We start from the raw sequence: 13,333 nt of genomic DNA, 5'->3' as shown, positions 1-13,333 counted from the left end.
TTTTGACATTTTAATTACAATGTGTCTTGGTGTGGACCTCTTTGGTTTGATCTTATCTCTGTGATTTCTGGACCTGGATGTCTGTTTCCATTCCCAGGTTAGGGAAGTTTTCAGCTATTATCACTTCAAATAACTTCTCTGCCCCTTTCTGTCTTCTCCTTCTGGGACCCCTATAATGTGAATGATAGTACACTTGATATTGTCCCAGGGGTCTCTTAAACTGTCCTTATTTTTCAATTCTTTATTCTTTTCTCTGCTTAGCTGGAGTGATTTACACTACTCTGTCTTCCAGTTCACTGACACGTTCCTCTGTATCATCTAATTTACTGTTGATTCCATCTAGTGTATTTTTATTTCAGTTATTGTATTCTTCAGGTCTGTTTGGTTCTTCTTTATATTTTCTAACTCTTTGTTTAACTCCTCACTGTTTTCATCCATTCTCCCTAATTCATTGAGCATTTTTATAATCACTACCTTGATTTTTTTATCGAGTAGATTACTTATCAACACTTCACTTAGTTCTTCAGTTTCATGTTGTTATTTGTTTGGAACATATTCCTCTGTCACCTCACTTTGCCTAATTCTCTATGTTTATTTGTATGTTTTAGGGAAGTTTGTTACATTTCCTGATCTTAAAGAAGAGGCTGTATGTAGGAAACTTACTATGGGGCCCAGAAGCACACTCGTCTCTGGTCACCAGAGCTATATTTTTTGTTTGTTTAATACCTTAAATTTCATATAAGATTTTAGGCAATGCTGAATAATCAATCCAATTAAACAGATAACTTTTTTTGAAATGTTAACACATTTACCATCTAAAACTATCTTGAATAGTTCTACCAAGAGTAGATAGAATTCACTTTAAGGAATACATTATATACCAAAAAACAGCATCAACTATATTATTTTCAACAGCACTCAGCCTAATTTTAAAAGATCACCATGAGTTAAGTTGAAATGAACCAAAACATATTGGTGTTTTAGACCTTTAGCATGTTACGATTAATGTTTATTTTACCATATAATAAAACCTTAGAAAATTCTTTTAAGTTGATTTTTATGAAACTTATTTAATTATAAATATGTGTGTTTCTCATTGGTGGGCAAATACTAGTCCTAGAATATATAATAAAAAATAACATTAGCAATAAGTCTTAATTAAAGGCATGCTTACGCCTTAGTGTTATGGATTAAAATAGAAAATCAGGACATTCTTCAATAAAATTTTTACCGTATAACCTATGTGTATAACTAAATGATTATATCATTATGATTCTTTTGGAAAAAATTCATTTTATACTTACCTACAATGTCAGTCATAAGTCCTAAAATAGTCTCATCTCCTATAATCCAAGGACGTTTCCCTACATCATGACCATAGGCTCCCCTGAAATTGAAAAGGGAGATGAACAATCTTAGTTTATGTGTGTGTCTGTGTCTATCTGTGTGAGTGTGTGTGTGAGAGTTTTCAGATATCAGCATTAGCAACTGGACATTTCTAAATGAGTCTTTGTAGTGTTTTAATAAAAAGCATGCTTTTTTGAAAACCAAAAGTAATACTTGAAACTCTGCTTTTTAACTTGTCATTTAAAAAAATTTCTTTGATTTCCTTTCTGTTGGGGAGCGTAGGGGCGATTACCCATATATTTCATTATTTTTCTCTATTTTGGAGTCTAAGACGTTATTTTTTTCTCTTTTCTTTTGAAAATTTCAAGACTATTTGAGTACCTTACTTGTATACCATACCATATAGTTGTACCTATACTAAAACATATTAACTGTTATTTGAGGCTAGAGATTAAAATGATTATTAATTAAACATTAAAATATAATTACAATCTGTAAATTAAATAGAAGTGTATAAAATGTGACTATACTCATGGTAACATTTTAAGTAGATAGTAAAACGTGGCAATAATCAAAGCCAACACTATTTCTTGACCTATTTTCTAGCAATTTCATCTATCATATTCTAGCTCAATTTTATTATTCTAGTAAGTATCCCAGTAGGCATAATGGAAAAAACACAAAATACATAAGAGAACTTCAACTCTCTGGTAGTTTCTATCAAATGAGGAGGCAAAATATTTGAAAAATATAGGAGAAGAAATTAAAACAAAGGATTAAGAAGGGAGTGACTTTGTGTACTGTTACAAACATATCTTAGGAAGCTTTGAATTAGATTGTTTTTAATTCTTTTGGAATCCAAAGACTATTTAAACTTGGAAGAAAAGAATGAGCATGTGCTCTATGTATAGTGCTAATCGTGATGAATACATACTCTGAAATTAAGTAAGCTGGCAGTGGTGAGCTGGTAAACCTACTCTCAGAGGTGAAGGGTAGCAGAACACACCACACTAAAATGTAGCATAGTGGTGTATTGATCATCTTGAGCTGTAGGCACTTGAAAAACAGAAAATGCATGGAGAAGCTTTCTCTGAACTTCCCTATCTGCCTAAAGACAGATCCTTCAAAGGGAATTCAGTTGTCATAAATCCCCTCCTCAGGAGTTTCATCAACCAGGGAAAATTGATTCTTAGCACAGAAGAGATTAGAAGTCAGTGACACCCCAGATAAACTTTGTCATCTATTCTTCAAGGACCATCTTTCATAGAAATCCTTTACTCTCCTCTAAGAGGCCTTCATCTCTCCTCCTCTTTCCCTTTTAACAAGGGATTTAAGCTTGAATTCTAAGCCACTTTTGGGAGTTACTCATTTTTCCCTGGGTGTTTCCTATGTATATATGAGGTATTCATGTTAATACACTTCCGTTTGTTCTTCTCTTGTTAATCTTTTATTACAAGCTCTCAGGTAAAAACTCAGTAGGGTAAAGGAAAATATTTTTTCTCCTCTACAGAGCAGTGGGGAACTGGAAGGGAGGAGCCCTGTTTTTTAGCCCTTTCTGTTTTTTGCGGTATGACTACCCCCATTCACATGGCCAATTTGGTATCAACAAAAATCTTGAATATTTAGCAATTGGCTCCATCACCTGGGATGAGACAGGTCCAGGGCAATACTGGGCCCGAGGCTACATTTATTAGAGGTGTATAGGGCCTAATTTTCCACTTTTATAAAAGTAAGTGGGTTACAATATATAACTTAAAGTATGGCTATGAAAAACAAGTAACATGTGAAAAAGATTGGTACATGGTACCCCTTTTCTGAGTCTTCTTTCCTAATGAAAATCTAATGTTAAAACTCACTTCACCAGCATGAGGTGTAAAACACAACTTTTAAGCTAATATTTCAATTAGCATATAAACTGAGATGAAGGAAGAAGACTTTCTTTGAGAATAAACATAGACTATAAGAACTAAGGAGGAAAAGAAGGGCAACTGTTAGTGCATATTATTCATATTATTATTAGATAGCCTGCAGCTTGCCTCTTTCTTGACTTCCAATATAAATGCTAAAGACAAAAATCATTATCATTAAATAGTATTTAAAGGAAGATACTTGGATACATTTTTATTTTAATCATATAGAGCTCCATGGCCTTGCTGATAGCACAATACATCTTATTACATTTAGGTAGTAAAAGTCTATGTTCTGCCTCAGAGAATTTATATCTCAGAATATGATGCCACCTACTTCTCACTGTGGTAGACACCATGATAATAATCTTTAAGGATACTTTCTTCTTGGAATGCTTTTGTCATCTTCCTCCCTTTAAAATATCACATGCAGAGTCAGCTTCTTCATTTTGTCAGTCTCCTAGCCTGAGATAGTGAAATGTATTTAGAAAGTGTTACCCAAATAAACTCAAAGTAAAATGGCCTGTCATTAGAAAGAGCTGATGTGGATCACACTGCATTCATAACGTACATATTCAAGTTAAGAGAAAGATTATGTTGTTCTCATTCAAAACTGCTTAAAATAGTTGCAGTGTAGCTGCAATCTTCTTTTACAAATGCTGGAAAGGAAAAGAGAGCATAGGAAAGCATTCACTCACTACCATAGCATCAATCATTGCCTGAGTGAGCTGTTCTCAGAGAAGTCTACAAAGCAGTATTTGCTCAGAAAATTAAATTTCAGAATATAAAATCTAATTAGGAAGTTAATAGAAATGTGGATCCTCTTTGAAATATGACTGTGCTTTAACCATCCTACAAAATGAGAAGTGGCCCTGCTTTTAAAAGCTCCCCCCAATAAGCGAATAAATAAGACTTCACAGTCTTCCTTAATGATATCACAAGTTTTTTTCTGTGACCCAATTGTCGATTAGCCAACAGAGATGTCAGGAAAAGCTCCGTCACATGTCATACCACGTATTTTCTTATTCATACTGAAGGGTGGCAGAATATGCCACACTAAAACTGGCCTCTTTGGCCTAAGGATTATTTTGCACAAAACACAAAGAATGCACTTGAGGTCCCTAGTGGTAAAGTGGTTGAGAATCCGCCTGCCAATGCAGGGGACATGGGTTCAAGCCCTGGTCTGGGAAGATCCCATATGCCATGGAGCAATTAAGCCCATGTGCCACAACTATTGAGCCTGTACTCTAGAGCCCACGAGCCACAACTATTCAGCTCAGATGCTGCAGCTACTGAAGACTGCGTGCCTAGGGCCCATGCTCCACAACAAGAGAAGCCACCACATGAGAAGCCCACGTACCGCAACAAAGTGCAACCTGCTCTCGCCGCAACTAGAGAAAGCCCGCGCACAGCAACAAAGACCCAACATAGCCAAAAATAAATAAATTAAATAAATAAATTAATAAAAAGGAATGCACTTGAAAAACAGCAAATACATGGGGAAGATATCTCTGAACTCTCCTTATCTGCCTGAAGACAGATCCTCCAAAAAGGACTCAGTTGTCATAAATTCCCTCCTCAGGAGTTTCATCAACCAGAGGAGATTTACTCTTGTCACAAGAGAGGAGACTAGAAGTCAGCACCACAGCCAGACAAACTTTGTCACAAGCTATCACACTTCCCATCTATTCTTCTAAAGTTCCATTCATCCTTCCTAAAAATCGTTTACTTTCCCCAGAGTAGCTTATATACCCCTCCTCTGTCCCTATTAAGACAGTACATAAGCTCTCAAATCTCATTGATTTTTTGGATATTCACTTTTTTCTTTTTCCTGTGACGCCCTCATACACGTAATGTTAAACATGTACTTTTATGCCTTCTCTCTTGTTAATCTGCCTGTTGTGTTTATTTCGTAGACCCAGCTAATGGATCTAGGAGAGTAGGGGGACAGTCTTTCCTCCCTTACAATACACTTTTTTTTTTTTTTTTAAAAAGAAAGAAACCCATAAATTGAACCACTGCAGGTCTGCAGGAGCAGACCTCTCCCATGTGCTTTACCAGTACCTTTTCTGCACACACATTGCCATGTAAGTTAAGTCACTGTCTGCAAACCAGGCCTTTTGTTCCTAATATGTAATTCAGTGGGCTATTTTTCTCTTTAAATAATTCTACCTAATATGTCTCAATTCTTAGAAGAATGCCTATAAAAACACAAATGTGGCAAGTTTTTGCTCTTATGAAAAAGAAAGAAATTTATTTATCTAGCAGATAAGACAACCCAGAAGACCTAAGATATAGTGATTATATCTTAGGGACACAATATACATTTCTCAACTTACAATGTGCTCTTTAGGACTGACATATCTTTCCCTTCTAGCCGAACTTTACCGCTATGAATATTAACCCATGTTATTCTCCTTTAAATAATCTGGGCCATTGGTAAAATACATAATTTTAAATGTTCTCAAAAATTATTTAAGTTTATTGCCTATCCATCCTAGCAGACCCACAATGGACAAGCATATGATATTGTTGCTTCTTATTGTTTATGGTAGCTTCTTGCTGATAACTAATTATTATATATCAAAGAATGAAATTACCCTAAAAGTTTTCTATTTCAGAATATTAAAATTATCTAAATATTATCATTTCACCAAACAAATAATATATACTCCAAAGTAAAGTGTCATTAACCTACTTTAGAAATCACATACAGTTGAAAATGACTTTGGAAAATAATGATAATCATTTATAAAAATCACAGAGGTAAGTATTTTATTTTCATAGTTTTGCCTTAAGTAACTTGAAGTTTTAGAAGAAATCATTTGGGTCCTAAAATATTTCTAAGTATGCCTGTATCCTTGACTTTTCTTTAGTATAAATAATCAAATATGGTAGCCATATGAATTATAAGATTGGATGGCATTGTGACCAGTGATGGTTTATTTTGTAGATAAGTAGGTAGTATGTCTACAATAGGCCATAAAAGATGATGACATAGAAGATGAAAACCATGAGCCAAATGTCATTTCCTACATTATAGGTCATGGATGGCCAGAGACTTGGCATCAATATCCCAGAGTAATATCTTGCTTAGAGCACTCAAATTTCTATGTTACTGTTAAGATTATAAATTTTTAATATTATTTTTTTTCCAACTAATTTCAATGTGCATTAGAGTGTTTAGTGACTGTGTAGCTCTCTTTGACTCAGTTCTTCTCAAAATCTCTCAGTGATCTAGAAGAGGGGGAGGCACTGGCCTGGCTTGGGTATCAGCTAAGAAGTAGGGCAGAAGTGGGGTTGGAGGAGATGAAGAGGAACAGATAATCGGATAAAACTCACCACAGTAATGGGAGGCCCTGGATCTAGAGGCAAATCAAATATATGCAGGGGAGATTTAAAACAAAAGCAATAGCCAGAAAGGGAATTGAAGTAACCAACAGGCCACCAGAGTACCATGAAGATTACTTTAAACTAAAAGCATGTGGACAAACAGCAGCCTAAGAAAGAAACATTATCTAGACTTAAGGAAAGCCTCCTGAAAATGCCATTGCCATTGACCCACCGTCAGAGAAAAATGACGCTTAGCACTAGGAGTTACAAATTTACTTCCCCTCCATCTTCCTCTTGGGGGGCTTCCAGCCTGGAAAGATACTGCCCATTATCATCAGGATGGAAAAGCCCAACAGAACCTTCCATACTTTCCTACTGAAGCCCTAAAACTCGCCCCTTTTGTTAAGTTGGTTTTAAACCTTTACTCTGGCTGATCAGTGAATCACTGTTTGTAGCGTGCTTCTGCACACATGTGAAACAAACTTTTCTCCTGCTAATCTGTCTGCTGTCAATTAATTCTCACGCCCCCAACCACTAGAATGTAAGTTGGTAGAGGAAAAGTTTTCCTCCCAACACAACCTTAGCTGGAAAAGGCCAGAGTGGAATTTTAAGCTAAATATTTAGGAGCAAAAAGTAATGAACAAACCTATTGGAGATGAAAGATCAAGGGTGGGATAGGGGAAAACAGGATTGCGATCATGCACCTAAAACACCACTGACATTGAGCTGGCAGGGCTATGATGTTGACTGGGCCACCACAGTTTACAGCAAAAAGACTAAATAAAACAAACTAGCTACCTAATCTTTTTCTCAGAAGAAGTCTTTTTAAAATTTACTTTACATTGCTTGAAGCACTACAGTGCGCCTCCTTGCTAAATCGTCTGTCTGATGAAAAATAGGTAGAGGGTTTAAGATTATGTAATTTTCTGTTGTCACAAGGTAAAATATAAAATTGAAAGGTAACAACAATAGAAGGGCATTATGACAGAGAGGCACTTTCCTGGAACATAACTGGAATACATGTCTTGAGAATAATCAACCGTTCTTTTAATAAAGTAGGATAATCATAAGAATATGAATAGGAGAGAAGAGCGGCATCTTTTTAAAATACCTGAAGGATAAAAATGCACAGTCTTGCTGAATGAATATCCAAGAGTCAAGGACACTCTCCAAAGTTCAAATTCAATCTAATTCTTTGCTATCTTTTACGTTAAGGCCAAAAATGAATATTAACCATTTTTATTAACTATGACCCTCATTTTTTAAATACTAAAGCTTGCTAGTGCAAAATGCTTCCAAATGTGGTGATAGTTATTTTTCAATTTATGCATAAATGTTATGCAGGTAAAGTTATAATATGCCTAATAAACTATATAAAACTCTATTGTTCTTGCATTGAGTTGTGAACTTACATTCTTAACCACTTAAATTAAGAAACTTTACAATGTTATCTAATAGCCATGGTAGTAATCATTGGCATAGTCAGTGTAAACTAAACTTTATAGAAGAGGTTTTGGTCTCAATGTAAAAGACCACTGACCTGAAGAATATAGAAAGCTGGAAAAGGCATTCTGAGTTTCTATAAGAACCAAATATCTTGCTCAGAATTCTTATCTGGTTTAGTTTCATCTTCCTTCCTGAATTTTTCATCTTCCTTCCTGAATTTTTTTTTTCCTGTCCTTCAGGTTTAGCTTCCCCTTCATAGCTATTTTTCAGATTCTAAGAGTCAAAAAATATTTTTAAAATAGTTGTACTATTTTTAATATTTTAAATATAAAATGTTTAAATAGTTAAAAATATTTTAAAATATTTTCAGTTCCAACTTTATCAGTAATCACTGGGGAAGGATAAGAAGTACATAAGATTAGGTTATTTTCCTTAAGGGATTTACAATACAGCTAAGAATATGAAACTAATGAAAGTAGAAACCTCTAAACTGCCTATTGTAGAGCACTGATTATTAATGCAATAGACATTCAGGGAGGGCTAATCAGTGGTTGAGAAGGTTGATATTAAACAGGGTAAGCATTGAGGTAAGCAGAGAGTATGAAGGGTTTCATAAGCAGAAGAGTAAAAGCAGAACATAAAAGAAGGAGAAAAAGATGAATCCTAATTTAAGATTCCTGCATGGTTAGCTAAGCCCAAATGGAGCATCTTCTCAATAATCATGTTCAATTTGGGGAGGGAAGCACCTTCTGTTCCACTCAACCTCCTCTCCCCACCTCAACAATTTTTATTTTCTTATTTATAAAAATTAGTGTGGTTGAGTTTAGCCAAGAACTAATCATGAAAACACTAAATTGAATCCTAAATATTAACTGCTTTGTTAATCATTTAGAAAATAAAATAATTGCATATGATGTAGATGTGTCAATTCAAGGGAGGAACTTAAAATTTTAAATATTTCAAAAGTTTTACTATTGATTCTGCAACTAACTTGCCATAATACCTTATTTACTGATCCTCAGTTATTTCATCCAGTGTTGAATGACACAATCCCTCAGGTTCCCTGTGCTCTAAAATTCTAAGATTCTACTATACACCTTTCCAAATATTAGACAACCAGGTGTGATTTTTAAAATTCTTATATGAGATGTTGAATGATAGCTTTTGAAATAATACTTACATTTTGGCCCACTTATCTAGTTCTTCTTCCAGATATGTTTTAACCATTTTTGGTTGAAGCCCAAGAGAATTTCCCAAGAAATAGATGGCTTCTTCATCCTTATTCACTAAAGATAAATCAACTGAAATAGAAGAAAAGGGAAAATATACTTATTCAATTAATTAACATTCTTCCATTTGGCATTGTTAATCCACTACAAACAATGAATGTAATTAACTCCAAGAAAGATGATACATATCTTAAAATTCCTCCCAAGGATAACATCAGGTTCTCTGAAAAATAATCTTTTACATTTATATTTTAAAATACAGTTTAAACAGATAGATGCTTTTGTTCAGGTCTGTCGTATTTATTATGCTCCACGAGGAAATCTAGATTAACAGCTACTCCCAATCATAAATAGCCAATAGAAAAGAGTTAAAACCAGAATTTTTACAGAAATTATATCAGCCTATCTAGTCATAGCAGAAGGTTACCAGAATTTAGACAAGTAATAATCCTGGTGTTGTAGATCAGGCAAATTTTAAAAATCTAAATGATTATTTATATATCTGAAGTAGATATATTGAATTTATAGATTTTTGTTCTTTGTATGCATATAATATTAATACATATGTAGGCAAAGATTGTTCTCTATATCTACTTTTTATTCAAATAAATCAGAACTTTAGTGATTTGTTTTATAATTTTTCCTTGATTGCAGTAAATGCAATTTCATTAGCAAACCAATCTATATGCTTCAAGTATTTTCTAGAAATGCACAAGTTTATAATTGTGTTCTACTAAGTTTTATATTAATTCTGTGGGAAGAAAGATTAAGCTTCTTGCTGAAATTTGAATCATTTGGTAGTATACTTGTCTTTATTTAGACTACTTAAATCTTTGCAGGCTTTTTAAAAGCATACCATCTAATTCAACCTACTTTTATAGATCCTGCGTCACTTTTTCATTGGCATTTCTTAAGTCAGACCCAATCAAAGAGGTGTAAATACTGTTCACACATTTAAATTTGATTAATTAACAGTTCTTTGTCGATATAGAGAACAAATACTGAAGGATTTTTTTAGAATCCAGAGGTTTTAATTGGTGTACCATGGCTCAAATTTCAACTAAGCATTCAAATAAGTAGTTTAAAGACTAAACATGTTCTGTGTGTGTCAGCCTTATCAACAACCCAGGAAGAGGAGGCAACCACCCAGATCTCTGCTCCCATTTTTTTTTTTTTGCTCTCTTCCCCCCTTTTTTTTTTTTTTTTTTTTTGTCTTGTTCTTTCATTGGTGACCATTTTACAGATAAATAGGTATTGGGTTACTTTTACTTAGAAAGTCATTTTTAAAATGTGTTCAGTGTGAAAAAAAGTGGAATTGTAAACTGAATTATCTCATCTCATGCCTCCCCAAAGTGTGGTTCCCCATCCTAAACTATTTTCCTTTTACTTGGTTGAGTTTTGGTTTTCTTTGTTTGTTTTTTGTCTCAAAGCACATCAAATGTCACCATGTGAGCGTTAGTTGGCATTATGTAAATAGGTAGAATAGAGTATCAAGAAAGTGCTTCACAAGAATGAAGAGATAACACACCACTCTCCGACCTAATGCCATCAGATCTTTACAACATGAAAGACAAACAGGACTTTAAGCTGTGGGGGCCTAGGCTTCTCTTCTCTGAAGAATGATAAGAAAATTTCTTATTAAAAGTTGGTACTCTTGGCAGTCATGGGGTTCAGGACATGCTACCTCAAAATATGGCACCTTGGACTTCTCTGGTGGCACAGTGGTTAAGAATCTTCCTGCCAATGCAGGGGACACGGACCTTGGTCCGGGAAGATCCCACATGCCGCTGAGTAATTAAGCCCGTGTGCCACAACTACTGAGCCTGTGCTCTAGAGCCCACGAGCCACAACTAGTGAGCCTGTGTGCCACAATTACTGAAGCCCTTGCACCTAGAGCCCGTGCTCTGAAACGAGAAGCCACCACGATGAGAAGCCTGGGCACCGCAATGAAGAGTAGCCCCTGCTCACCACAATTAGAGAAAGCCTGCACACAGCAACAAAGACCCAAAGCAGCCAAAAATAAATAAACTAATTAATTTTTTAAAAAGTATTTAAAAAAATAGAGCACCTTGGCATATTGGATGTTTTAAGCTGAAGGAATCTGAGAAATGGCTAGTGTAGGAAGAACTTTCTGACCTTCACCTAACCAAGTCATGAGATACTCACATCATAAGATAGCTGCCAGCACACCCTGGAAGAAGATGTGACTAGTATCCATATCAAATCCAGCTCTCCCACCAAAAGCATTGGGCACACGCAGTCTGCACAGGGATGCTCCAACCTAAGAACATCCCTTCAAGACCACAGTAGGTAACTGTTTCATGTAAATTCATAGAGGCAAAGTTAAGTGAACTGAAAAGTCAGAAGAACTACCCACAATTGAAAGAACAAGAGGAAGCCGTTGAAAAAAGTAATAAAACATAAATAAATAATTTACCAAAGAATTCAAAACATTGTTAATAAAAATGTTGACTGAATTAGAAAAAAATAATTGATCTAAACACTGATATTTTAACAAGGAACTAGAAAATATAAAAAAGACCCAATCAAAACTAAATAATTCAGTAGCTAAAATAAACACATTAGAAGGAATGAATAACAGACTAAGTGATACAGAAGAATGCAAAAGTGATCTGAAAGATAAAATTATGGAAATCACCCAGTTGGAACAGCAGACTGAAAAGTAAATTTTTTAAAAACTGAAAGCAATTTAAGAGATGTCTATGATAACATTAAGCATGCCAATATTCACATTATAGGGATTTTAGAAGACAGAGAGAGAAGGGGATCAAAAATGTAATGAAGAAATTATGGAGATTGGTTCAAGATGGTGGAGTAGAAAGACGTGCTCTCACTCCCTCTTACAAGAACACCAGAATCACAACTAACTGCTGAACAATCATTGACAGGAAGACACAGGAACTCACCAAAAAAGATACCCCACATCCAAAGACAAAGGAGAAGCCACAATGAGACGGTAGGAGGGGCACAATCACGATAAAGTCAAATCCCATAACTGCTGGGTGGGTGACTCACAGACTGGAGAAAACATACCACAGACATCCACCCACTGGAGTGAACGTTCTGAGCCCCACATCAGGCTTCCCAATCTAGGGGCCTGGGAACGGGAGGAGGAATTCCTAGAGAATCAGACATTGAAGCCTAGTGGGATTTGATTGCAGGACTTTGACAGGACTGGGGGAAACAGAGACTCCACTCTCGGAGGGCACACACAAAGTAGTGTGCGCATGGGGACCCAGGGGAAGAAGCAGTGACCCCAGGGGAGACTGAACCAGACCTACCTGCTAGTGTTGGAGGCTCCCCTGCAGAGGCAGGGGGTGGCTGTGTGTCACTGTGAGGACAGGGAAACTGGCAGCAGAAGTTCTGGGAAGTAATCCTTGGCGTGAGCCCCCCCAGAGTCTTCCATTACCCCCACCAAAGAGCCTGGGTAGGCTCCAGTGTTGGGTCGCCTCAGGCCAAACAACCAACAGGGAGGGAACCCAGCCCCACCCATCAGCAGACAAGTGGATTAAAGTTTTACTGAGCTCTGCCCACCAAAGGAACAGCCAGCTCTACCCAGCATCAGTCTCTCCCATCAGGAAACTTGCACAAGCCACTTAGATAGCCTCATCCACCAGAGGGCAGACAGCAGAAGCAAGAAGGACTACAATCCTGCAGCCTGTGGAACAAAAACCACATTCACAGAAAGACAGACAAGATGAAAAGGCAGAGGGCTATGTACCAGATGAAGGAACAAGATAAAACCCCAGAGAAACAACTAAATGAAGTGGAGATAGGCAACAACCTTCCAGAAAAAGAATTCAGAATAACGAGAGTGAAGATGATCCAGGACCTCGGAAAAAGAATGGAGGCAAAGATCGAGAAGATGCAAGAAATGTTTAACGAAGACCTAGAAGAATTAAAGAACAAACAAACAGAGATGAACAACACAATAACTGAAATGAAAACTACACTAGAAGGAATCAATAGCAGAATAACTGAGGCAGAAGAACGGATAAGTGACCTGGAAGACAGAATGGTGGAATTCACTGCTGTGGAACAGAATAAAGA

The 13,333-nt window shown here is 36.0% G+C and overlaps 1 protein-coding gene across 1 annotated transcript in view; it reads right to left on the bottom strand.

Annotated features, from left to right (window-relative positions):
• KYNU (kynureninase) overlaps positions 1–13,333 on the bottom strand; it is a 93,096-nt gene that overhangs the window by 67,049 nt on the left and 12,714 nt on the right. Inside the window, exons 3-4 of the mRNA XM_024744101.1 lie at positions 9,214–9,334; positions 1,305–1,387 (exon numbers count right to left, since the gene is read on the bottom strand). Coding sequence (XP_024599869.1) covers positions 1,305–1,387; positions 9,214–9,334 — 204 coding nt within the window. The remainder of the gene's footprint in view (positions 1–1,304; positions 1,388–9,213; positions 9,335–13,333) is intronic.

The sequence above is a fragment of the Neophocaena asiaeorientalis genome, unplaced genomic scaffold (assembly GCF_003031525.2).
Source record: "Neophocaena asiaeorientalis asiaeorientalis breed wild unplaced genomic scaffold, Neophocaena_asiaeorientalis_V1.1 scaffold11, whole genome shotgun sequence".
In the NCBI taxonomy this organism is placed as follows: domain Eukaryota; kingdom Metazoa; phylum Chordata; class Mammalia; order Artiodactyla; family Phocoenidae; genus Neophocaena; species Neophocaena asiaeorientalis.
Note: the sequence above shows the minus strand (reverse complement) of the source record. Positions and strands in the feature narration are given on the sequence as shown.